The following is a 27,483-nucleotide window of genomic DNA, read 5'->3' as shown; positions in this document are numbered from 1 at the left end:
ATTCCATGCTTGTTGTCTAGAATAGTCACTCTTATGTCACTGCCATTACAGGAATCTCTGTGCCAATGTAAACATTTCAAGGATGAGCAAGTGAAAGAGTGAGCCAAGGATCTTCCACATATCAACAAATTATATACTTGGCTAATCAGAGGCCTTGATATCATTACATTTCAGTAGGTCATCAGAGAATTTAGAGGGGTGAATTTAATCTGGTAACTCCATTGCACAATTCAATTTAATTCAGAAAACAAAACAGCTTTGAACAGTGACTGCAACAGAACACCTGTGGCTGTAAAGCAAATGGATTTTGTTACTCCTGGCATGAGCTTCACTAGTAAGAACATTTCACTGAGTTTCCACTCACACTCATTGGATGAGTACATTCCTGGCTCCAGGTAAGCCATGTGGAAGCCCAAAGCTTCGATGTTCTGCATGGAGCTAAGGAGACAGAGAAGTTTTAAAAAAAGACAAATGAACTAACAAAAACTAGCTAAGTGAAATCTCTTTATCCTTATCCCTCCTCAACACCTTAGCATCTATATTTGCCAGACTAACTGTTTTGGCTGCAAGAAAGCCAAAGATCTCTCCACAGAGAGGGTACAGAGAAGTGTCAGCTTGGTGTGTTCTGGAGGAGCACTGAAGCACTCTGAGTTCCTCTGTTCTGCCTCACTGTAAAAATGACTGCTGAGCACCAGAGGAAGATTTTGAGGGTCTAGCTTCCACTAATTAGGGATTCTAAGATGTATAAACAGTATTTACATCTTTGCAATGCAGACAACTGCCATTTACTAAAGTAGAAAAAATTTCTACCTATCAGAACTGCATATATAGTGAACCTCTGTTCTCCTGAAACAGTTACAAACAGTCAGTACCCTGAAAACAGAGCTGATTAACTGGGGAGAGCTGACTGTAAATAATCTTCTCATGATTGTTTGAAAATTTTCACCAAAGACGCACAGGAGAAATGTTATAGCTTCCTCCTTCTCCTTTCCTCCTTCACTCCACTTCAGCATTGCCCTGTTCATTGCAGCTCTGTCCAGGCTGTTATCAGTTGATAACTGATAGATGTTACACTTAAGCTGCTGGTTTTTTTCATTCTTGTTGAAACTCAGGAAGTTACCAAGAAACGTCACTGAGAGATTAGATTTTCTAATTCCTGGGTTGCTGCAGAATGAATCAGAAATGTGGTAGTCACCCCAAAAACACTGGAAGGACAGTTTTTGTTATCCTGAGGTAGCAGGTGTGGGATAAACCCATGGCCACTGCCATCAAAGTGTACAGTGTTTGGCAAACTTCATATCATGGTTAATGTTGTCTCTCCTTTCTTTAAACTCAAGGAGCTCACTGGAACAGGTGTGTGAATTTCACCCATCTGTACTTGTAGCTTAGTTCTGACATATCTCAAGTTCCCAATTTTGCAAGTTTCATAAGCTTGAAGATTCTTTTTAGGTGTTTTTACTCTGTTGCCAGATAATTTTATATTCAAAGGCAAAGAATCCATAGACATTTCAATAATTTACCCAAAGATATTCTAAAACAAAGGAGAACATGTGAATGAATACACAGTGATACTATTTGTATCCAGGATATTTCTGAAATTGTAACAGTGAGTCAGCAAAACAACAGCTTGAATGTTGGAGAAAAGCCACTGGAAACAAAGAAGTAGCACTAAAGATAGTTCACAAGAACTGACAGTATTTCTCAGAAATATAGCACCAACTTGGTTTGTATCAGTTGCTCACTCTCAGCAATTTTTAGCTGAACAGGCTTTAGCAAAATCCAAAGGACTGATATGCTGGAAGAAAATGTTATGACTCTGAGAAATCATATATAACACTTTCACAAAGACAGACAGAGGACTCAGGTAATTATTCCTTGCCTATAGTGAAGCTCAATTCACTCTGCATAAAGATAAAAAAATATTTTACCTCACAAAAATATACTGCTTTTTAAAGATGAATAAATGAATGAAACATTTTAATATTAAATACTTTACTAAAATTCTAGTCAGACTAAAAAATTAAGCCCCAAACCCTGCCTTAAATAACAGTTCTATCTAAAGCAAGCATGCTGAAACCTCACGCCCTTATCTTTTTAAAGAGGGCACCATGAATTCACAGATATTCAGTATGCCTGTATTTTAAATGTTTGCTTTAGTTCCTACCCATAACACAGCAACAACAACCCCTTATGTTTCACAGAAGGTGTTTGAATATATTCTCATTTAGAAAAGTTCCATAAAGTGGGCTCAGGAAGAAATTAATAAACTTAGCATCCTGAGCAGGGTACAAACAGCCTGAAGTTAATAATGCCTGTAGCCAGGCATGAAACCATGAAGTTATGGAAACATTTTCATCTTTCATCCACTATGGCCATAGATGAAAATTCTCTAAGAAGAAAATGCGATGAGATTACACAGCTCCTAATCCTACTGACTTCTTGCACTTTGTCCTTTCTCATGTCCTTTATTCATTCTTTACCACTTCCATCCAAGCTGTCCCTGGCTCCTATCCTTCCCACCTTCCATCCAGCCCCATCCTTCCCAACCCATTCCATCTTCCCTGTGGTTCTCAACCAGACATGGCCTCCTTGGTTGATCAGTCAGTTCCTCCCTATTCAGTTTTCTTTTTTTCCCCTTCTCTCCCTTATGCTTCTTCCAGTTTCCAACTGGCCTTTCATCAAAGCCTACTTGTTACCATGCTTGGTGATGGAGGTGGAGGGGTCGGCACGACAAGCTGAGGGACACAACAACCAGGTCTTGCCTTTGCTCGGGGCACCTGGAATTGCACCAGGGCCACTTTAGGCTGCTCTGCCTTGAAAACCAAGATCAATGAAAAGGACAAGAAGACAACATGCTAATTGAAGACAGAAGACCTTGACACAAAGTAAAACTTGATCTGCAATTTAAATTTGGCCAACAAAAATAGATTCGCACAGTGAAAATGAAAATTCGTCTTTCAGCCACAAGTATCACATGCCAAGTTCCTGATCTAAAGCAAAAGAGCATCAGAGTTTCATGCTCTAGAATAAGGCAGGTAGAACTTTTCAAGGACAGAATGATTTATTTTTGTCTAGCTCCTTACTCAAAAATGGTTGAAAATGCCAAAAATAGCAGGAGAAAAAAAAAAAAGAAGTCACATTTTAGCAGACAGCACTGAATAGCATTGTCAGAAGCTTCACAAATATTTACTGCTATTTCCTACAAAAGTATAAATGCTGGTATTCCATCAAAGTAGTCTCAAAATCCCAAAGATACACTGGTTTAAAAGTAAGACTTAAAATTTTTGACCACCACTATAATGAGGATTCTGTTCTATTCTGGTATAAAATGTGGCATGAAGAGACAAGGAAAAAATATCTGAACAGTAAGAATGAAAGAGTTACCAGCAATAAAAGAAAAGAGTTACTAGTTCTTTCATACTAAAGATGGTTAAAAATAAAAAATAACAAAACTTACGGGACTTGAAAATCATTTCACCTTGCTATCCTAAAATGCATTTCCCCTTGCCTGTTGAAAAGCTTGGGTAATCCAGTTCCAGGTAACAGAATACTAGTTTACACAGCTTAAGCCCTCATCCAAACTTGTGAGTCCTGTCATTTCATAACACTAAAATAATTTCACTAAGTTCTCTGTGAGCATGAAACCAGAATTTCATTTCCTCTCCTATCTAAGGTAGTTCCTCAAAAAATTTGCCTCTGCTTTAAGGCATGTAAGTTTTATAAAGCACTTTCAATGGCCGCAATCAAGTTTAAGTTGGTGATGAACATCCAACCAAGTTACCAATGTCACTGGATGAAGACCTTATTAATTTGAAATCTTGAATACTTATGGCCACATAAAACTTTTCAAGTTGCTAAGTTAAAGCTCTAGTGACATTTATTATGACAGCTGAAGTGTAAGGCTTCATTGTTTTTTCACAGCCATTGTAATAATTCTTAGAAAGTAATCATTAAAAAATTATTACACAGTCTTTTAATTTCACCTAAATTTTTAATCATAAGGAACTTTTTCTTGATCTGGTACTTCCACAATCTGTCAACAAAAGATCATCTTTGTAACAGATTTATGAGGTATAATACACATATACTGGTGAAAAAAGGTACAGGTGCCTAAGCATCAGAGCTTTATACATAAGGTATCTGCCTTCTTGGATCAGAACCCAAAGATTCAGCAGCTTGCTGTTTAGCTTACAGTGCTAAACAGGCATTACACAATATTTTATTAATAGCTTTATTTATCAAGAACTTATTTTCAGACTTATAAAGCTGAATCAAGTCTGTCCCTCTCCCCACAATGATCTCTGGGTGTCCTGGGGCTCGTTCCAATGGCACGATCCCACTGCAGTAATGAAACTGGGACAAGAGCTTTCATTTACTTCCCTGCTCACTTAAAGCCAAGGAGCTTCAGCAGGAGGGAGCTCAGCAAAGCCTTACTGCCTGTATCACTTTCTCACTTCTCAAGCAAAAACAACGGCAGTGTAGGCACAGGTGCCAGGAAAAAATGCATAAGAATATATAGCTTTGTAGAGGCCTCAGGTTCAGCTGTGCACGGCAGCCCTGGGGCCTCCATTCTAAAGATAAAATATTTCCTGAAAGACTGAAGAACATCAGCATGTGATTTTGTTCTTTCTATAATAAGTAAGAATAATACTTAATTTCATGCTTCCCTTTTCAAGTTCATAAAAGTATGTAAGCCTTCACAGATGCGTAACATTTGCTTTTGGCCCACGTACAAGCAAATGAAACTTCAAATCAGAGAGTAACTTTTGCTGAATATTTTTCCATATATAAAGACAAGCAATTGAAAGAAAATGGCAATTTAATTCCAGACTTTACCAACTGGCATCAGATATAAATTAAGACCCTTAATTCTGGAACAGCAACAAATGTTTAGATTTTGGACAAGTTGGATATTTATTCATGTCAAAATGAGTAGGTAATAAACATTTTTTGCATTATTTTGCCAAATAAAAGTCAAAACACGAAGTGGACTGGAACTGACACCCATCTACTAAACAGACAGTTTTTTCTATACATTTTACCAAGCAAGCAAACATGCCCTAAGGAACACAATGAGAAAGTGACTGTTACCAGTATAATTGAGAGCTGTTCACATTTTCTGACAAATTATCCAAGTAATTTGAATTAATGCCACAATCTGCATAGACAAAATGCAAACAATTTTGTCCAAAACAATAAATTATTTTCTATCCTTTTTTTTTCTCATTTGGTGATTTCTCCCCTCAAAAAACATTTCATTGTGATAAGGCAGAATCCAAGGCTTCCAAAGGTCTTGTGATTAAATTCATAGCTTTGCATGAATGGAGAAAGAACAAAGGTGAAATGACAATAGAAATCAAAATTAAGAAAAAAGTTGACTTCATTTTATTTAACTTTGAAAAAGTCAGTCGGAAACTAGGATACTGTCAGTCAAGAAGATGAAATAAAGTGAGAAGGACTTTTACAGTGTAAGACAGATGCCTCTTGGCAGAAAAATATATTAAAGTATTTATGGACAGTGCATTCAAAACATAACAAATATTAAATACTGAAATGTGACACTATGCATGCCAAATAACTAGACTTTTCATCATAGTGCCATGTTCACTCATTGAAAATCTGATGGGCTGCAGATTGCTTTCTTTATTCTTTCATGTGAAAAATCAAAGCAAGCACGCAAGTGCCATCTTAATCTTGGGAAATTAAGAGTAAGATTTTCTTAATTTAATTTAGTCCATTCCAATTTTTAACAGGCCTCAAAGTTATTTTAATGCATAGGGGCCTCATAACTAACATAAATCCTACACACATAAGACATTCTTCAGGCCAAAGAATCCCAAGTCAGACAGATTATTAACACTTTCACCTTATTTCCTTCATGATGGGAGAACATTTGTTTGTACAAGGACCATTGTGTAGCTGTCATCATGTCCCAACACTACTGAGTTTTTCTGACAGAATAAAGCAATGCAATTCAGGGAAGTCCAAGCAGAGACATCACGCAGCTCTGCTGTCAACTATATGGGTTGTCTTGAAGAGAAAACCATGAGAGACACCTTTTATGGCACATGAGCTGCAATCTCCCCAAGAAAAAAAAAAAAAAAACAGACTCAAAGGTGACAGAGGGAAAGATGATGACAAGCCGTGTAAAGAAAGAAAAACTAAGAAATCCAGTATTTCAAACAGACTGCAAACATACAACTCTGTGCTGAAGGTTTTATAAATTAAACCAGATCTCTTGTTCCCTAGAAGTCCAGGAAAGCTGGATTTTTTCCAAAGCACATTTGTTTCATCTAAGTGAAGTTATTGGTACCCAGACAATTGTCAATATTCAGACACTGGCATGTGCAATCCAAAGGCCACAGAGGGAAACAAGGCAAATTGCTCCTGGAGGTAGCTGGTGCCTGCTCTGCAGAGGTGACAGCTGATTACCACTGATTCACGAGCTACAACAAGCATTCTCTTAAAAACATATCTCAAATCCAAGAAGAACACAGGCCTTCCTAACAGCACTGTACTTCCAGAGCCACCTTGCATGGGGGGCACACCAGATTTTAAAGGCTGGCATCTAAATGAGAAGTTATTTTTCCAGTGCTGTCATCTAGCCAAGAGGGAACATGGGTGTGAGTGTGGCACAAAGGGGATGACAAAAAGAGGTGGTAGATATAAAATCAAATGCTGTCCTCTACCATACAGGGTCTTCATTTTTTATCTCTATTATCCACACAAAATAATATTATTAATTACCTTATTAAGACACATTTTTCAAAGCTGCAAAAATTAACAGCTAAGAGGTTACAGAGGAAAGACAGGGAAAAGAGCTAAATATTGACTAAATGCCTGAGAAATTTAAGACACGTGTTCTGAGCTATTATACACTGAACTCAATCCAATAATAGTTAAAAACCTCAGGCTCAGGTGTGCTTAAAAGCCTGTAATTCAAGAGGAGACCCTGCCTGATTTAACAGCAGTGGAAATGTCTAGTAATGCTAACAATACAAGAGTATAAGGCTATTGAGTATGACATCCTGGGCAGGAATGAGTAGACATTATATTTCTCTTCTTGCAAAAATACAGACACTTATTGAAGCTGTGCATGCCAAACATGTCTATATTACTTGATCAACATTGACAATATTTTGTATGGATATTGCACATAATAACTAAAACTGTAAGTCCCTCAAAACTATTATTGCCCAGTGGATTACAAGCTAGACAAGCAGAGATAAAAAGAGCTGCCATATTAATTTTAAAATGCAACACTTTGGTTTTTTCTATTGTTCTCATGACATATAAAAGCCTATTGAGCACTGAAAAAGCCACAGTAAGTTAGACCAAGAAAGTGATATGTCATTTTGAGGGGTCCAAATATACCTGTGCAGTTTATCTCCTTTACTCAACTGATTTCTCCCTCTCTCTCACTTACATACTCTCCAGCATATTTGGCACCACCTTGAAAGAATTGCAGTCTTTTAAGTCTCCTGCATTGTCCTTAATGACAGGTGTGATATGACTTCTTTTAGCTGGGTTACACTGAAATAATCTCACCCAAAATTTTTAAATTGAAAAGTAAAATGTCCAGCATTAAGAAGCCCCTCAGACACACTGAAATAACGGAGGAACCAAGAAAAACATATCCAAGTGATGACATAGACTAGAACCATATTGTTTTGAGAGGTCCACAGCTGTAAGCAATGGGATGGTTACAACACTCTAATTCATGCTGGGGTTTGTGCCACATCTCCTCCTTCTTAATTCTGTCCTGGCTGTATCAAGAGCTCACTTTGGACCATGCCAGCACCCAGCCTACGTAAACCACTGCCTGCTAGTGAAGTCAGCAGTACCCAGCAAATGCCCCATGTTCTGACACCATCATGTACAATTCACAGAAGCTGTTTTGCCTACCCAGCAACTTGAGGTTACAGTGCTCAACAGCCAGCACCTCATCTAGGGGCTGTTGAGAACAGAGGACTTCTTCCTTCAGTCCAGAACAAATTACAGCAGGTAACTCTACTACTTTGACGAAAACAATACAGCTTTAAATTCAACTAATAAATTAGGTTATAACTGAATAATAACATTTTTTACCCTTAATTCGCTTAAATATGCTCAATAATCTTGGAAGCAATGTTCATGAGAAATTAACACACACCATGAAATGTGGGCATTATAAAATGTAACAGGTAAGAAAACAGAAAAAAATGCTTGCATCACTAAGTCTAGCCCTGTGAATTTTGTAACACAACTCCTCTACGAGTAATTTTAATCTGCAGCCAAAAAGCTGCAGTTGGTGCTTGTGCTTCAGCCTCCTACCTCAGTTATTTATGTCTCTGCTCTCCATAGCTCTTACTGAGACAAAAAAGTTCGAACATCTAAACTATTTTTTCTTTGCTTCAGGCTACTATTCCATGCTTTACCATCTTTTGAGAACAAATAATTCCCTTCCTTCATTTATATTATTACCTTGAAGTTATTTATAGCCAGTGCCCACATCCCTTGAGCTCCCCGTTATAGGCTATAAATATAGCTCCCTTAATCCCTTTTCATATGTTTTATCCTCTAGTATTTATATCAGATTTGTAATCTTTATATTTTCTTTTCATTTTAAACTTTTTGGACCACAGCTACAGACAAGATTGCATAAAAGTGGGGAAACAAAAAAAATTGTTCATTTTAAATATGATCTGCTTATATTGCTATCATTGTGAACACACGAATGATGACTGAAATGCATAAACTACTGTAACTGCTTTAATCTCCATATACTTTTAAAATTAGTTATTTTGAATTTAAAATTTCTAATGTTTTTTATTAGCAAAAATCATTCTAGCCTAATGCGAGCCATGTATGTAATTCTAAAAGAAAAAGGGGGAAGAGATATTCTTTCCTCATATTTTCTTCAAGAAATTATATCCCCCATTAACAGCCACAACCAAGCCAATTTCTGTTTAAACTTGATTTGTTTTAATCATGGACATTTAGGGAATAAATTAGGTTTGATGCAAACTGATTTTTTAAGATGCAGTTATGAGCTTTGAAGTCTAACTGCATGCATACTTTGAAATACAAAAGCATAAAATATTCTTTCAAAGGGTTAACAAGATGGTGACTGAAAAGGGTTTTACTAGGGCTGTGACACTTGGTACCAGTGAAGGATCTGGTCCACAGACTTATCTGGACTTGGAAAACCTCCTTCACAAGGTGTCTCACTGGAATTTGTGCCCTGTTCTGTAACTTTATGTGAAGTCACAGGAACTCCATAGCCGATCAGGAATGGTTTTAAGGATGAAAAGCAGAAGGGAAATAAATATTCTTTTTGAATTTCAGAAAAGGTTGATTGTGCAGTGAGGCAACAGTAATTGCTATTTTAAGAGAGGTCTGGGAAGAAGAATAATGGAAAAAAGATTGATTAGGCTAAAACCACAGATGAAACAAATCTCTTCAGGATATTTCATGGAAGGCTCTGAGGAATGCCAGAGGTCCTAATAAAGCTTTGTGATATGGAAACAAAATACAAAAGTTCACTCATTTTTTGCATGTGCACAGTAATTTCAACTGGGAGGAATGAGCTGAATATACCTTACTGTGCTTCATTAACCTCAATATAACCTTAAAAACAGATGGCTGTCATTGCAGACAGCTCAGTGACAACACGTGGTCAATGTACAGTAAGATCCAAAACTTAAAAGGGCTGAAAGCAGGATAAAAGTAAGTTTCCATATTCATCAATGAGGCTTTGCCACTGGGATTATTCCAGTTCTGTTATCCCATCTCAAAGGAAGCCATGCCAGAAACAGGAAAACACTAATTGGATTTAAGATGATTAAGAGCTTGGGAAGACTTCCATAAGTAGAAAGAGTCTGATTTTCATTTGAGCTACTATGCTTTTTCTGCATGGAACAGATACTATTTATATCCACCTAAACATCCATCCATCTATACTGGAAGAGGAAAACCATATTAGAAATGAGAATTATTTGCATAACTATGGCCTTCTGGGGAGTGCAAGTAAGGGTAACATAAAAACAAAGCATATTTATTTAGTGCAGAAATGTAAGATTAATGTGTACAGCCTTCTTCCTGCAGAAAGTAACTACTGTCTTTCAGGTAGACTTTTTAATTGCATTCAGAATCATGAAGTTTAAGCATCTGACCATGTTATCTAAGGAGAAAGATGAATTTTCTTCTCTCTACTGAGGGTTTGGACAATTAGTCTAACACCACCTCCTGAGAGCTGGACACAACACGTTATTTCCTACATGATTGTCACTAACTAATGCTTCTAGTTCCCCCCACTGGGGGCACAGTATGTGGCTGTCACCAGCTCAGATGTACACACTTTCACAGCAAAGCAACAGCAGTGAACAATTTCTCTCCTTTCAGATCTGGCATCCTCTACTCTGGCTGTTACTGTGGAGAGCTCAGTCGTTTTGAAGGGTTCTGATCCAAAAAATGTCTGTACAGCCTTGTGCCAGCCACAAGACTCAAACTGTGTCTTCAGCTTGAAACTGCACTCAGAAAGAAATTTATAGCAACAACTGGGAAAATTATATGGTCCTTTTGATCTGTGTTTGCTAACATGTCAGCCTGACAGTCAGTTATTTTGTGGTTTTGGTTTACATTGGGAAGTATTTGATAACAGTACCTAAGTAGCAACCAGGAAACAGCATCAGGCAAAGTTTTTCTCCCATAACTTGAGTTCTACTGATTTTCAGATTGTCTAGGGAATCTAAGGACATACAAAAGCACACTTAAGTTACAAAACTAGAAGACAGGAAGGACTCTAGTGGGAGAATGTTTGGCAAAACATTTTCTTTACAAATAAAAAATGGACCAGAAATTGAGTGCAAGAGCAATGAAGGTCTTCCTGGATCAGACACTGCACTGGTTCCAGTATATTCAGTTTTGGTGGAGACTGCTAAAGTAAACAGGGATATAATACTCTACTTAATGCAAAACAATGTACATTTTTAGGGTATTTTCCTTTCACTTCAACAGATAAAATGTACCCTGTAGATGATGAAAGGCAAGTTATTGACAGCTTCACAGGGACAAAATTAGTAGAAATTATACTTAATGGTAAAGTGCTATGTAGTTCACTGGAGTTTAACAACGTGTTAATTAAGTGTGAAATTTTAGGCTCTGTCCTGCAAAATGCTGAGAAAACCAAGGTGAAATCTCCAGAAGATTTCCCAGGCAGCAGGTTAAATATATTTTGAGGCCACTGTATGCCACAGCTAAAGCTGAGAGGAATGTTTGCTCCTCCCTTCCCCACTCGTGGCCCCTCTGACCCCAAGGATGATGCCTTCCTTCCCCACACTGCAGCACCCACTGCAGTGGTACGGGGGGCATGACCCCCATCATGTTTTTAACCAAGATTAGCTCTTCATTCCACCACCCCAATGGACACACAAATACCTGTGCTGGTACAAGTGATGTGACTGTCCAGCAGAAGAATGAGGGCTCAGGAAAAAAGGAAGAAAGGAAGAGTCCAAATTTCTACACTCAGTCATGCCTTTCTGAGTCTGCAGGACAACACTAAAGACTATTTGGGTGCTACAGCCATGCACCTAGATCTCCTAAGCACTACCAGGACAGACATGTAATCCTATTCCCTAGAAGAAACAACAAAGACAGGTCCTTAAGAATAAATTTCTGAGGTCTTGGGAACAAACATGTGCTGCTGCACACCTTCGGGTACCTGCAGATGAAAACAGCAGACTCAGATGAGGAGGTTTATGGAATGTGTGTCTGCCTCTGGTGGGCTCCTAGGCCTGCAGAAGGAAAACCACTTTGCCTCAGGCACTCATTCAAGCCTACCCCAACTGACGTGTTAAACCCAGCGTTCCCAATTTATTTCTTATTTTTGACAGGTTTAAATACAGCCATACCAAAGTGTCCTCGGTGAGGAGGAGGGATGTATATGGTTAATATATAAATATATATTTGTAAATGCATGCCAGTGACAAGCAGATGTGCATGACCAGTAACCAGAGAGAGGCATTCTTTCTTAGATAAGGTTTAACATTTTTAGCCTAAGGATAATTTTTTGCTAAATATTCCCATTTCTAATAATACATTTTCTAAACAAAATAGCTGTGTCAATATTAGTATCCTTAATCATTCATAGCATCACCATTGCTTAATTCAGCTACATTAGCACTCCTTTACTTCTTTGCCTATGTCCTTTGGATTTTGGCATTTGCAATTTCCCTTCTTAGTAAGTTCTCCAGATGCCTCCATTATCACCCTGTATACACTGGCACAAGAAGAGAAAGAAAAAACAAACCAGAAAATCAGCACAGAGCTCAGAAAATTGCTTACTAGGTCAAGAAGAAAAGGCAGGACAGGAATGGTGCAGCTGACACAGGGATGGAAATTTTTGGCAAAGCTCTGCTGAGATTGTTCTGCAGGTTCTCCAGGAAAACTGAGCTACATTTGGAGGAAAGGAGTTCAGGATGGTGAGATGCAGCAGAATTTGCAGTATATGCATAAACAAAATCTGTGTCCTATACTGTTCCTTTTCACAAACCTCATTCTCAGACCAAGAAAACAGAAAAAGAATGTCTACAATGGCAAGAGAAATCCCTGAACACTAGCTTATGTGTCATTACAGGAGTAACACAGCCCTGGGTTGTTTTTAAAAACAACCTGGGTTGTTGATTCTAAAATATTCATACTTTTCCATGTATTCTTTATGATGGCATTAGAGATTTCTCTGACAGAAACTTCTCTCATCTCAGTTGATTTCCTTCTTAACTGTTTCCAACTATATTTTTCCTGTGTTCATGGACAGTTAGAACTGTGCTTCAAAATCCCCTGGTTTCCACCTCCCACATAGTTCTCTTACATCTCCAGAGCCTTTCCCACCCTCCCTCACAACAGCATTTTAACATAGGAAGTGCTTGTATAGCTCATTTCTGCCCTACTACTCCATTTATAAAATTCCCTCATCATTTCTTCAAACTCTTCTCTTCCGCCAGTCCTTCTTTCGTACTCCTTGAGTATGAAAGTAAATAAGTAAAACTTATTCCTATTCCTATGGAATAGGAATAATTCATATGGAATTATTACTGTGATAACTACTGACAATGCTTAATAGGAACAATAAAGTTTTCTTCTTCTTCTGAAATAGATCCTGTAGGAAAAAACAGTGACAGCAAACAAAAGGACACAAACTTTCAGATGTGTGCACGGGAACGAGTGGATGTTTCTTGGCAGTCTGGAGCAGTTTTGAGCATACACACGACACAGGCTGGAGAGCTACCAGATCAAGGTAAAATGCTCTCCTGAATTTAGGTCTCACTAGATTTCAGCAGCTGCTGTGCAAGGATTTTTAGGATGAGCCTTCTGAAGCATCCTAGAAATTTCTATATAGTCCTTTAACATTATGTGACTATATGAAATAAGTATATGCTAATATGAAGAGAGTAAAATTATGAATACTGATGATTTTCCTTTTGTTATTTCTAACACCATTCTGTGCCTCATACTAACTCCATCAGTATTTATGCCAGCATAAAGTCTCAAAAAATCTAGGTGTTTTACTTTATGATTCTTGGTTATATTGCAACACATATTCTTTTAAGCACTTCAGAACTTCAAGGTCAAATTCAAATCAGAATATAAAAAATATGAAGAGTTCAGGAGTTTTCCATTTTTCTGTCTGTAAAAAAAAAGACTTGACAAGGCTTAGGAAAAATACACATTTTCAACCAGGATATTTATCTAGAGATCAAGCAAGTGGATGTAGAGAAATAAGAACTTACTGTCTCTGCAAAAATTGGAGTTATGAGCAGGTAAGTAAAAAGGCCAACACTAACATTTTACTAATAAGTACAAAACTCCATAAAGAGTCTCTATGTGAGATTAAGCACTAACAGTCTGTTTTCCTTGCTTTCACTCATACTGTTGCTGCACAACACCAACAAGGAGGTGGCCTTGGGCACCAAGAAAGAAAAAGGAAACTTGGATTAAGAACAGAACAATTGGGGGAAATTATTAAATTCACATTAAGCCTGCTCATTATTCCATTCCAGACTTCACTGAAATCGAATAACTGTGGTTCCTCCCTGTGGCCTGCATACCTTTGACCACAGGGATCATGAAAGAGGAACAATAGTTTTTGATTGCATGATTTATATATTTGACATTTTCAAAGAATTCATTCCGTTACTTCTCTTGTCCCCCTTTGATGATATTCAGTCTTATTACTAGGAAGAACATGTTATCATTAGAAAAAAGCAACCTGCATTTTTAGTACATTCATCTGCAGAAGGCCTGAATTCTTGGAGCTCATCATGTTTGTATACTCCACAAGCTGGAAGGAGTTTACAACCATGAGACATCGAACAAATAAAACAGATGTGTTGGCTATGCTCAGATTATACTAAATGCCAAAGTACCTTTACAGTCATGCAGAGAACTGCCAGGCTGACAAAAAAAAATGAGCTGCTTATTATATAATGGGAGTTAAAGCAGCACTGGTTCAACCATGCAGAGGCTTCCACCGATTTTGCAAGCCTTTTTCCACCAGTAACATTTTGAAGTAGAACAAATCAGGTGCCCCCTGATTACACACAAAATCTGCACGAAGACAGAAGCATGCCATTTATTTAGAGCAGAAAGCTAAAAGAGATGGAATTCATTAGATAACTATAATCCTTTAATATTTCCCTTTTTTGTCAGCTGCCTGCTTCCTGAGCAACAACTGCAGCAGAGGCTGCTCTGACACCCAGCTGAAGATCTCCTACTTTCCTATTTTTGCTGCTCTAGTAAACTGCCACTAAAAGCTAAAAGCTTCCTCCTAGTTATACACATACAAACACAAAAATCCCAGCCAACTTCCTTAGGAGAGAACAAGCCTCCCTGTGTTCTTGAACAACAACTCTGCTTTAGGTTTAAAGTTTTTCTACTGAGAAGAAATGTTTGTGTAGCAATCGTGAAGAACACTTGAATAAAATTTGTCGAATTGCTAAAGCTTCCTGTAATGCCCTGTGAAAATCACATAGAAGGCTACTTGTACAGCAGATATCACTTTTATGTAACAAAACTAGATGGGTCCATTTTGGAGGAGCTTTGTGCATATGTGACATGTTCACACTGAACATGGAGCTTGACAGAGCCGACCTCTAAAAATAGCACCTGGTTATCCTTGTTCTCATCAGCAGCCACAAGCTTGTCTCAGCTCTGTCATTTGGTGCATCAATCTGGCACCCCTCTCCCTCCTCCACAACAGACAGAAGCAGTGGTACCCTGAGGTATCTTGTTGTAGGAGAGGTAAGATGTTTGCATCTGCTGCGAGCACACATTTTAAACAATATCCCTGGCCCCTCAGCAGGCAGTTATCATGTTGTTTTGGCAGCAGGAAGGAATCTGTGGTTTTTCTTGAATGTTGCTCTTCTTTATTTAAACTACCAGAAATAAAGCAAAAATGACAGAATGCTCTGTCTATAAATAATCATTCCGGTGTACAGTTATATTAGGAGGTAACTCAGATGGCATGATAACGCCTAACAGGCTAATCTTAGACCTGTAATGCCATAAGATGAAAATAACTAGGCTAAGAATAACTGACCCAGAGGAGTCAGCCTGTTAAAGAGATCCACAGAACAGGGCATTTTAGATTTTCGTGTGTTGAACAATAATATCTGCCAATTGGTTTCTCTATGGTATTTCTTACCCAGCATGTAAAACTCTCTCTACCCCCCACCGGTAGTTGGGAAAGGTTAAAATGCAACAACATCTGAAATCTCCCCCATCATCTACACCAAAACCTGAAATGAATGTGCATATTTTGCAGGCTGTCTATTCAGCTGTCTCCCAGCTTTTGGTTTCTCTGCAAAGACAGTGCAGAAGAGAGGGGCTGGGCATTCAGAGACATGGGTCTGGCAGTAGAAGAATTACAAGCGTTCCTCATATCGAGTGCAACCCTAATGAACTAAATGTATTCTGCTCATAGTTTTGTAGAAGGGAAGACTGGCTGGGGCTGTGTGTTTGAGTGCAGTGCAAACCAATACATGTTATAAAGCCAAACAGCTAAAGCAATAAAGGACTGCAGTAAAAAGCCGTTTTCCAATAAAGAGATTTAGTTCAACACGCTGAAGAGAGGGGAGCTAGTGTCCTAGCACCAGTACCAGAGAGCATCTGTACTAAATGCAGTTTTTAATGGTCTCTGAAAAGCACCAAAAGGGGGTTTGAAGTAAGTTTCTGCATAGTTTTTTATTTACTTTCCAGCTTTTCTAACTTGCTATTCTTGTCAGTCTTGTACTTTGGATTTCAGGCTTTTCTCACAACCTATAAATATACCTCCTAATATAAAGCAAGACCATCAGCTAACCACATAGCATCAGAAGCTACAACTGGAATAAAAAAAAAAACAAACCCAAACCAAAAACAAAAGTAGGAAAAGGCAATGTTTTAGCATTAGTTCTTACAGCATTAGACACACGAAATTGGAAACACCGGCCTGTATTCAATGTCGTCTCAAACGCAAAACAGAAAAAGCAGCTTACTTCCATTTTCCCATGTTTTTGTTCAACTGAATTCACAACCAACGTTTTGCCCAGCATACATTGCAGGGTAAAGCCTCTACTCAAAATCAGTGAGATTGTAACTACATATAACCTGCAGGTCTATGTTGCTTGTTTCTTCTCATTGTATTAACTGTATATGGCTAAGGCCTTACACTTCCCTAACAATTAATTAAAATACTTCTGCTACTATTATGAAGAACCAGATTATCTCATACCTTGCCTTTACAAAAGGCATGGAAAAAGCCTCGCTGGTTGTTATCCAAAACTTCCCTATACTGAATTTCCACACTCAATTTTTTCATTACTCTGAAGAGAACCCCAAAACTCAGCATGTCTATTCTCATTCTTTCTGCTCTCTCCAAAGTGTTACTGCCTGAAACACCAAAAATGAAACATTTGGTATCTGTAAGAAGTTTAGATACACAAATTGTCAAGCTTTTAATGAATATTGATCGAGATACACTAATATGTCAAGTTTTTAATGAGTATCAGAGCAAAGCTTTAAATGAAATTGCTTTCTGCAGGTTCTCCACAGAAAAAGGTGAGCAAGTAAAGGTTTTGTTCAGGAAAAAAAAAAGAAGAAAAATATGGGAGGGCAAATATCAAAGAACTTTCCCTGAAGGCAACATAAATCCATGTGTAAAGCAAACCCCATGTATACAAGGTCATGCAGACACATGACAGAGACAACATACAGGACAAACTGTGCACACTGGGGTTTACTGAGGGAAGATTGCTCATGAGCTCCTGCCAACCCACGTACAGCACGATGCATGCAGCAGTAATTCTGTCATTTATATTCAAGTGACACAGTTTACATTTCCTGACTGGTGCAGAGAATAAATATTCACTACATCCACTTGCGACACCTGTGAAATTGAAGGTATTTTACAAGCCTGTAGGTAGGTGAAGCCAATCAAATTAATCATTCTGAACCGTTACATCCCCTCTAGAACAGTTTTGCTCTATCGATTCCTGGTCCTGACAGGTATCATTTACTGTGTTTCACAGAAGGATTAGCTGACATAAGCAGGATTGTGTAACTTGCTCAGGTCACCTGTCAACTCATTGACAAGCCAAGCTTTAAGCTCACTATCTCCTTGAACTCTGATTTCTCAGCGGAACAGCTTTGGGCAGGAAGGAGAGGATGTCTTATCCAATAAAAACCAAGGTGGAATTCAGGCAGGGTTCTGCAAGGCTGTACATCAAGATACGGCCAGTGGGGAGGACTTAACAACCTTACCCTCTGAAAAACCAGCACTGTCCATTAAATCACCAAAAGCTGGCATTACTTCCTGAAGTCCCACATCAACAGATACCAGGATTGAGTAGGTTCTTCCTTCTCTTTCACACAACTACCATCTATTTAAGAAATGTAGTCCACATTTTAATGAGTGTTTTTCCCATGGACTGCGCAGCACTAAATGCTTTTTTTCAAGGACTTTCTATTTATTACTTGTACTGTGAAAAGATCAGAGGTCATGAGCCAGAGGCTGAATGTTAGGATCCACTGTGGCATTGCACACACATGGAAATAGAGTCTTTTTTCTGTAAAGTAAAAGGGCCAGAATAGACAAATAATTCCAGGTAAGTAAGAGGCTTTAGACCCCAGATTTATTTTGTAAATGTGAAGTTAAAATAACTGTGGTACCAAATAAGAATACATCAACATAATTTTCTCACATAAAGATGCACAGCACTTGCTGCTGCATTTTAGAGCAACAGTACCATATGGAAGAATTTAGTTCTGCCTTGTAGAGACAGCTGAAACTGCTCTCTGCAGTAAGGTGTAGGTGTCTGCAAATTACACAGCTTCTTAGTCAGCGCCGATCTAGATTGCTCCATTCATAATTAGACTTTTGATTGGTACCTATCCAGATCATCTCATTCATAGTATGACTTACAAGCAAGGATGGAGACAGACAGGCAAGGCAGTAATTGAGGGAATACCAGGAGAACTGATTCTCATGTTAAAGTATTTCCTATGCCTGCTTTTGTCAGAAATTTCTTAGACATTTTGCTTTGCAAATCCAATCCATTGACCAATGAACTTGTCCTCTTTGGGGGATCTCTCCAGCCCAGCTTAAAATCAGTTGCATAATATATGCGCATTGTATCTGCATACCAGCAAACCAAAAATCTGACTGTTGTTGTCTGTTTTAAGTTATTCTTGAAGTCTTTGGAGCAAGCACATGAAGGGTGCAAAGCACAAACTTTTATGGATCTGTTATTTTCTTCACTACATGCTACTTTTTAACCTGAGTATAAATCACGTACATTTAAGCGAAGATAACTTTAAGAGCATTGTGAAAAGGAAAATTCAAATGACTGTTTCTGGCTTCTCCAAATGCTAGTGCATACTGTCACACCCTAGCTATTTCTTTCTTTCCTACATGCATCATAAACGGAAAGAATGAAAAGTTACCAGAACTGATCCTGCAAGACGCTGAATGTGCAGGAGATGGAGGTAACCAAGAGCAGCACCAGGCTCTGAGGTTTCATGTGACATGAACTGAAACTGCAGACTATGTATAATGTCAATTACTTGTCATCTAGTTGCATATTTTAGAGGCCAAATGAAACACAGAGGAATATTGTATGTTCTACAGAATATATATATACTTACACATCTTTTATCTGGATAACGTTATTGAATAAGCTTTTGTAGGGATTGTTTTTAGTCTAAACCCCCCCCTTACTCCACTTGGCACTACAGGGGAAATTGTGTATATTACATGGACTTACCTAATGTACTATCAGATACAAATCAACAGTTATATGACATTCTTATTTCCAATGAAGACAAGCAGAGCTGTAAACTTACAGAAAATCACCTTATTTTCTTGAGTTTAGAATGAAAAAATTACTATTATATTAGTTGGCAGTTAAAGGGTAGCATAGGGAGATAAACCCCCCAATCTTTCACTTGTGAACCATTTATTTCAACTTGACTTAGTACCAAAAAAAACCCAACAGCAACAACAACAAAAAAAGCAAAACAGTAGGGAGAGGACACAGTCAGCCTTAACTCTAACCAATTTAAAAGCAGTGGACACCTGTTGAGCTGTTCAGGAAAACTGAGGAAATGCAATGAAGCAAAGCAACAATTCTTGAACAAGAGGTTGACACTGTAGATGGCTTTACAGAAGAACTGTAACACTTCCAGGAAAGCTTTTGCCCTTACCCACAGTCTTTGCTAGAGCTTTGCTGTTCATAATTTTAAATGTGCCTTCACGTGATTTGTGTCCCTGACAAAAGAGCTGAAATTGACGATCAACAACCTAAAATAGTATGTAAGAATGGAGTACAAGTAAAACTTTTAGCTCTTATTCTACAAAGCAGGAAAATGAACAGTTTAAAAAAAAAACAAACAGACATAGGCTCAACAGGTGTACTGAGAGAGGTAATATGTGAAGAGAAGTATAGTCTACACATATAATTATATTTAGAAATTGAGGTCATTCAAGTTTTGGAAAAAGAAAAAGAAAAAGAAAAAGAAAAAGAAAAAGAAAAAAGTAAAAGGGGCAAAAGTAAGACTAAAATACATGTAAATAATTAATCCTGTACTCCACATATGGATCTTCTATAAAACTAACACTTCCTGAAAAACAAAATAAGAAACCTAGATTCAAATAGATATAAACTGGAAAACACTGTGCCTTAATATACAGGAGTTTCATCCCAATGAAAACTGTACTGGAATTAACTTTAGGAGAGAATAGGCAAGGGTAGACAACCTGAAATGTTGACATTTTTAGCCCATCTAAATTGAATGGCAATGATTCTTCCAAGTTAATTTATCCTCAGTAGCAGGTCTCAAACACAGCTAGGAAGGAAACTAGAAACACTGGGGTAGCTGTGAGGAAACACACATGAGGAAACATGCAGTGTTCTTTCTGAGCAGCTTTGAAATACCTTCATGAAAAAACACATCCAATTTACATCTCAGTGAGCCATTACCTGTAACTAGCATTGCCAGGTTCACATATATTTTTAAAAGAACAAAATAAACCATGCAGTTTAAAGACATTTTGCAGTAGCACTGTAAAGCAAAGAGAAAGGTATTGGTTTAAAGCTCCCTTCATATGCAAACTAGAGAATAGGAAACTCACAGAAAGAGCGAATCCTGTTTACAACAGATATACGACTAGAATTGCTTATGAGGGGCTCTAAATGCAGTCTCCTGACAAGGTCTGTCTGGGAAGCCTCTCCCTGTGAACAAGCCTCTACCATGAGCCCCATTTTGCAATCACACAACAAAATAAACAAGGAAACCCAAACTCGACTCCAGTTGTGAGCATGTTGCTGCGTCTGGAAAGCAGCACACCAAAGGAGACAAACTCCTCGCAAAAGCAGCAGCAGCTGCAATCCAAAATACTTCCAGAATTATATAACAACAACTTGGACAAAGCCCACAAAAATCAAGTCACTTCTTGAAAGGAAGGATGTTTACTTGTCATGCTAGGCTCTATGTTCCCGGTCAGCCACTCAAGTCTACGGCACGAAGCTGTCTCTTACCTGAGCTGATCATACTGTGCATTCTTTGCTGAGCCAAGAGCTGTTCACGTCCAGAAACCCCATCTGAGGAAAAACACGATTCACTCTCGTAAATTGTCTGCAGCATATTCCAACTGGTCTGCACTTCAGCTACACAAGAGACTCATCACTGCACTTGCACACAGGCGTCGGGCACGACCCTCTGCGGTCCTACCTCCTTCAGCGAGGGTCGTAAGATAATATGCTTCGGCAATTAGCAGTGTTTAAGCATTTGCACAAGTATCTATGAGGAGAAGGAGAAGCCCAGACCCGCCGTCGGCAGCCCCCGCCCGCAGGCAGGGAGCCGTGAGTGTGCGGGGGGCTGAGCGCTGCCGACTTGGAGCAGTTGCGTTCGGGCAGCCAGCGGCAGGTGGAAGAAGAAATGAAGAAATATCTCTGCGCTTTGGGCTTCCTGGCAGGGCGGGGAGGGGGGGAACTGCCTCTAACAAACCATCAAACGGAATAAGCCACCTTTCCAGGGAGCGGGAGCCGCGGAGGGTTTAACCGAGCTGACCCCAGCCCAGCCCCGCGCTGCCGTGCCCGCGCCCCTCTCGCTGCCGGCCTGCTGTCCCTCGGCCAGGCGGCTGGGCGAAGTTGGCGGGAGCAGCAGCGACAACTCATTTGCATTTGAATTGACACCCTCGTGGCCCAGCGGCGGCAGAAATAGAACAATGGCCGGCCTGAGCCAAAAATAGGTCAAGCATGGCCGAGTGATTGGAGCCTGCATTAATGCGTTTAAAAATACCACAGCAAACACAGCTGTCCAGTCTCCGTCTTTCAAACTGCCGCCCGTCCTCTGCGCGCCGCCCGGCCTCGGGCTCAATTAACCCCTTCCCCCTGCCCAGTGCCACTGGGGACACGCCAGGGAGGAGGCAGCAGTGGGACAGGGACGGTCCCCGCCCGGGACTTGCGCCCCTCTCCCTCCTCGCCCTCCCCCGGGGAGTGTTTTGTGCAAAGAGAGCAAAACGCCACGGCCTCTGCCCGTATCGGTCCTAAAATAACGCAGGGAGGTTTTGCTGGCGATGTGGTTTCTGCCTCGCCCACGCGCAGCCATCCTGCTGTTCTATTTTTGCTGCCCGTTTCTCTGGCTACGCCACAGTTGGCTTTGGCAGGGGAGGGAGCCCGGCGGCCGCCAGCGCCCGGCAGGACCCGCAGAGAGGGAGAGCGAAAGGAGAGAGGCGATTTCTGCAGCTCCGCGGGCCGGGGGGAGCAGCAGGCGGGGGCACATGCCAGTGCGGACCGGGGTTTGTGCCTGCTGCTATAGGCGGCCTTTCCGTATTTAGCATGCTTCATATAATTCTTATACTAAGTCACCGATTGTGGCACGGCGTGTTAGACACGCTTACGGACTGTGCACTGTTTGGTTGACTTGCTAAAATTTGGAGAGAGGCTGAGTAGTTCACACTTATTTTTAGAAGCATTAGGCAATTTACACAGCGTCTTTTTCAGTTCTCCAAGATGATGTGGTTTCAGAAGAGCAGCTTTTGACAGCGTATCAGACAACAGCACCATGCTCCTCTGTGGTTTGACAAGTTTCACACATGTGAAGCCCGTTTTTCATACTGGTGTTTCAAAAGTTGCACCTCATTTGATCATTAATATACCTACACACAGATAACTTTCATTTCAGTGTTACAGACAGTCCTTCTCAGAGCCCTACTCTGCCTTACTGCACTTTTATACAGGTAACCAAAGCCTGTTGCTACCTATATTATACAGCAGCTTGTCTACTCTCACACCAAAATTGTAAGTCTGCTCCATGTTCCTGCTCCACAGGAGCAACAGTGGCCACTGGGATGTAATTCCTCACCATAAATCAAGAAGCCAACACAGAAGCCATGTTGGAGCTTTCTAGAAATCCACAGAATTCTCAACTATCAATATAATATTTTGCTCCTAAAGACACAAGAATTTGCCCAGTATTTGGGGCCCTCTTCTGCCTTTTGGTGAAGAATCTTCTGTATGCTTACATGACAGATCATAGCTAAGGGCAGTATATATTTTAATATACTTCTCACCATTGTGTTACCAAAGAAAAGATTCCCAATAACAGCGTACTGGGGTTCCCCTGTGAAGTTTGGCTATTTGATGGCACACAGGAAGTCTGTGGCTCAAGTCTTCCATCATCCCAAACCTTTTCTTCATCAATGTGCCAAATCACCTGGTCCTGGTGAGAGTTAAGGCCTGCCCCGTGGACAGGGAGAGACTGCAGCAGCTGGCTGGGGTCTCTGAGGTTTTCCCTGCAGAATCCTCAAGTGAGTAGCTATCACTTCTTGCTACCCTGCTCTCCTTGGCATCTCTCTCCCTGCTGAGGAAGCAGTGAAGCTCTGCAGGTGGCATTGCATCCAGCTCTGCAAAGGGCCATGAGCAGGGGCAGGGGCACTGGCAGCGCAGTGACAGGTAGGGTGTTACAGTGCAAGATTTCAGGTGAGCACAACACATGCCATTGCATCATGAATTGCTGACAATTTGAGATCATAAACATTTTCTCTGGAAAATAAAAATACCCAAATGTTTTGTGGGAAATATGTGGCCTTTCCAGAGCACAGAGCAGTTTAACACAGTGCAAGAAGCATCACCGGCAGAAACAGAAATCTCCTCTAATGCAGGAAAAGCTTTTTATAGACAGAAGTAAATAGAAAAAGTGGAATTGCTTATGCCCTTCAGCCAAACAGAACATGACGCTGTTTGATGATTCAGCGCCTGAAAATAATCAAGTTTCATATTACAGGGAAGCACAGGAGGAATAAGTTAAAAACAGGTCAGAACATGGAAAACTGTGGAGTGTGGGATCTGGTATTAGGTACCCATATGTGTTTATAACTTCTTATATATGCAGCTGCATTTTGAAAGGTAGTGTTCACAGTTCTAAATTACTTAAAATACTGCAGTAACAAACTAAAAGCAAACTATATTGAAGAGCAGAAAATGTACACTGAGATATTTAGCTGCAAGTGTTCTTAATTCCGACGTACATATTTTAAACTGACAGACACATAAACTGTCTTATGTTCACTAATTCACAGACCATAATAACTACAGCATGATGCTATACATTTTAGATGATACATAAAAACTATATAAAAATATTTTACTTATGAAATCAGTCACCACAAAGGTAGGGTTTTTACAACCTGAATTCTTCTGACTTGCTTTGACATTGTATAAGCTTACTTTGGTTCATGCTTAGGTTTAAAACACATGTGTAAATCCATTTCTTTTCAACATAATATTTAAGCACATGCTCAAATTCTACTGATTGCAATAGAATTTAAGCACATAGTTAAACACTTTGCTGAGTCAGCCCAGACTTTTACTGCACAATCACGTGAATTTAAAGAGCTCCTTAAGAGTCCCACAGGGGAAGGATAAAGGGTTCATGCCTGAAGAAAATCTGGTTTTTATTTTTAAAGCTATGGATGTTATAAGGTGACATTTTCATACAGGAACGAGGGGATTTTTTTTTTCTGTTTTTTCAAATGCATTTCCTAAACTTGGAGAAGTTTAATGATGCTGGCAGTGAAGGTAAACTGCTGAAATGATTTAGTGCTGCTGAGGTGACTCTAAATGCAATCAGCCACTTTATAGAAAACTTAAGGCATGTTAGTAGCACTGTGATCTCATTATAGCATTTTCACAATGTGTTTTTCTTATTTTCCCTCTGAATTGTTAAAAGCAAATAAATACAAGGAAATTAAATCTGGAAACCCCATTACAGCAACATTAAGACTAAGAAATGAAGCCCTCAAATTGGAAAGAGCTAGGATTTCTACTGTGTTATTAACTCTGCAATATTATAATTAAGTAATACTTTTGTCTTTTTTTTTTAATTTTTTATTTTCCTTTCAAAGCATAAACAGTATATTACTAATTGTTTTTAGCATATCCCATTTCTCACATGCTATTCTGGAGCATTGCCTTCATTAATATTAATAATTTAGTTTCAACTTTTGCCGTTTTCTTACTTGTAAATGAATACTTGCAGAGACTTTTTTATCATACTGCTCAATTGTATCACATAAATATTGAACACATTAAAAAAAGAGATGTTCTCTAGCGTCTAGTCATATGCTTAAATGAGGACATTGCAGTCTTACAGGTGTCCCATTCAACCTTTTTTCAGTCCCTTTTTCATTTGGCAAGTGAAAACGCAGGGAGTAATAGCATGCATCAATGTCAAACAATTCATAAACAAGTGGGAGCTAAATTAAGGTTGCATGAGTAGAATTAAATTTGGCCTATTTCAGTACTGGAGGTTAGAGTACTAATCTTTGCAGCCTAAAGACTTCCTAACTATTTTTGTGTATCCAATCACTGGGATTAAAAAAAAAAAAAAAAAAAGGAAGAAAAAAATTAACTATTGTATAGAACAGATGTTTCTGAAGCCACAGTTCATTAGATACCATTAGTACCACATGAAACCCAAACATCCAGCATAAATTACTGCAGCTTATGCTAGAGGATTAACCATGTTAACGAACAGCTAAAGACTATTACCACAGAGAAGCAGATGGTTTGGGAGCAGCAAGAAATCAGGGGAGATGCTGTAATGGTCTGGTCCGGCTCCCTCTAGGAGCTAAGGGACCATATTCCAAGTCCCTGGAGGAGTTCAAATCGGTTGCTTAATCCATGTGATTTGGTTAGAAATACAAAGTACAGGAATGTTTCCAGCCAATTCTGTGTGCAGCAAGCCTTGGCATCATTGCCTGTGCAGGAATACATGGTGCTTTTCTTTGCAGGACTGGGAAACCATGTGATGGGCATTTTTTTAAGTGAGGAGAAAACTGCAGTTCTAGTGTTTTAGCTCAATTCAAGCTTCAAAGGAATTTTCTGGGACAAAGAAAGGCATATCTGTAGCTTTAGGGGATTTTGTGACAAACAGTGGGAGAGTAAAACTTTACAAAGTTCTGAGGATAAGAAGTGCTATGTAAGATAAATGTATGGCTCTCTTATCATCTCCAGTATAAGAATACAAAGAGTCTTCCATCTTTCTCATGCAAAGTAGCTCAGGGGTTTTGTAACCAGCTGATGACATCACTTCTTTCTCCTCTTAAAATCCAATTTTTTGTTCACATAAATAAATCTACTAGAAATTAAGTCTTAGATTCAGGACAACACCTCAACAGCACATCGCTGATTATAAGCACAAGGCTTAAGTTGAGCATATGCTTAAGGGCTTCATAAATTCAACTTTCACTAAAGCAATAAAAAGACCCCAATACTAATATAGAGCTATGTAGCAAGTAAATATTTAGGTTAGCAAAAACATCAAAATTCATTTATTCTGTTGACAAAGTCATTTATCAGGTTGGAACTAAAATCTCTATGTTTTGTGGCAAGACTGAGGTACATTGCACATAAACAACACAAGCCCAAGTAATATCAGATAAATGACAAATAAATGGCTCAGACCAGCAAAGCACTTTTTCCCTTTTATGCCTTTATGCCATTAATGAGTTTAGAGGAGATATGAGCAATATGAGATTTCCTGGCTCTTCATGGCTATGCCCACTTTCCTTAGAGAGACACTAGAGCTGTGCCTGCTGCTCCTGGCTCCACCAGGCACACCTGGGTGCACCTGCACAAAGGAACCCTGGAGCACATCACCTGGGGCAGCTGCCAATATGTTCAGCATCCTCCAGGCGTTTCAAGCTTGTTGCACACCTAATGAGCAGATAATCTGAGCCTCCATGCAGGGTTCTGCACTGCATCTCCCAGTCATGGGTAGGCTGGCAGGTCAGATCACTTGGTCACTGTTCCTGGACAACAGACTTCTAAATCCTTACATCTAGAAAACCAATAGAAACACCATCTCTAGCTTGTAATATATGTTTGAGTGATTTGTTTTGGATTTCAGACAAGAAATGTAGGCCACGCATGCTGCCTGGAGAATTGAACCATGGAAACCAATGGCCATGCAAAGGTTTTGGAATCATAGCAGAAGCCAGCCAACCAAATACAAGCTCCTAGGATTGCACCAGGACCAAAAAGGCTAATAAAATCCTTGGGAATATAACAAGTTTGTACTGAATAACAGCAGTAAGATTATATATATATATATATATATACATACACACAATATCTTGGGGTACTTTAACTTCTCTGATTATAAATATTTGAAAAAGAATGCTTAAAAACTGAGGATGGCTAGACATACCACATGCATAAAATAGGTGTGGAAAACCTTTGAAAACTGGAAACCTAAAGACCTGTGATACTAAATTTATTCATGAAGCTCAGGGGCGGCTTGGCATTGCCTACAATGCACAGGGCAAGATGTGGGATAGCAAAATGGTTTTTCCTTTAAGAAATAAGGCCTTAAGAAAAATCCATTTATTAGAAAAATTCAAGCCAGAGGTGGACATGCATTTAAAGCATGCTTCAAACACTGCAGCAACTTCCAAATGAGCTT

The 27,483-nt window shown here is 39.2% G+C and overlaps 1 protein-coding gene across 13 annotated transcripts in view; it reads right to left on the bottom strand.

Moving 5' to 3' along the window:
* Nucleotides 1-27,483, bottom strand: part of HDAC9 (histone deacetylase 9) — a 455,649-nt gene that overhangs the window by 254,206 nt on the left and 173,960 nt on the right. For 4 of the 13 annotated variants that reach the window (XM_064704429.1, XM_064704430.1, XM_064704431.1 and 1 more), the window contains exons 1-2: nucleotides 21,543-21,760; nucleotides 21,054-21,116 (exon numbers count right to left, since the gene is read on the bottom strand). The exons of 1 other annotated variant lie outside the window; for it this stretch is intronic. In XM_064704429.1, the coding sequence (XP_064560499.1) occupies nucleotides 21,054-21,075 (22 nt within the window). In that variant the 5' untranslated portion in view covers nucleotides 21,076-21,116; nucleotides 21,543-21,760. Of the gene's footprint in view, nucleotides 1-21,053; nucleotides 21,518-21,542; nucleotides 21,762-27,483 lie in introns of those variants that run through there. 8 more of the 13 variants (XM_064704433.1, XM_064704434.1, XM_064704435.1 and 5 more) reach the window with 5 other exon arrangements.

The sequence above is a fragment of the Zonotrichia leucophrys genome, chromosome 2 (assembly GCF_028769735.1).
Source record: "Zonotrichia leucophrys gambelii isolate GWCS_2022_RI chromosome 2, RI_Zleu_2.0, whole genome shotgun sequence".
NCBI classification, from domain to species: Eukaryota; Metazoa; Chordata; class Aves; order Passeriformes; family Passerellidae; genus Zonotrichia; species Zonotrichia leucophrys.
The sequence above is the reverse complement of the archived record's forward strand: the minus strand, read 5'-3'. Positions and strand labels throughout refer to the sequence as shown.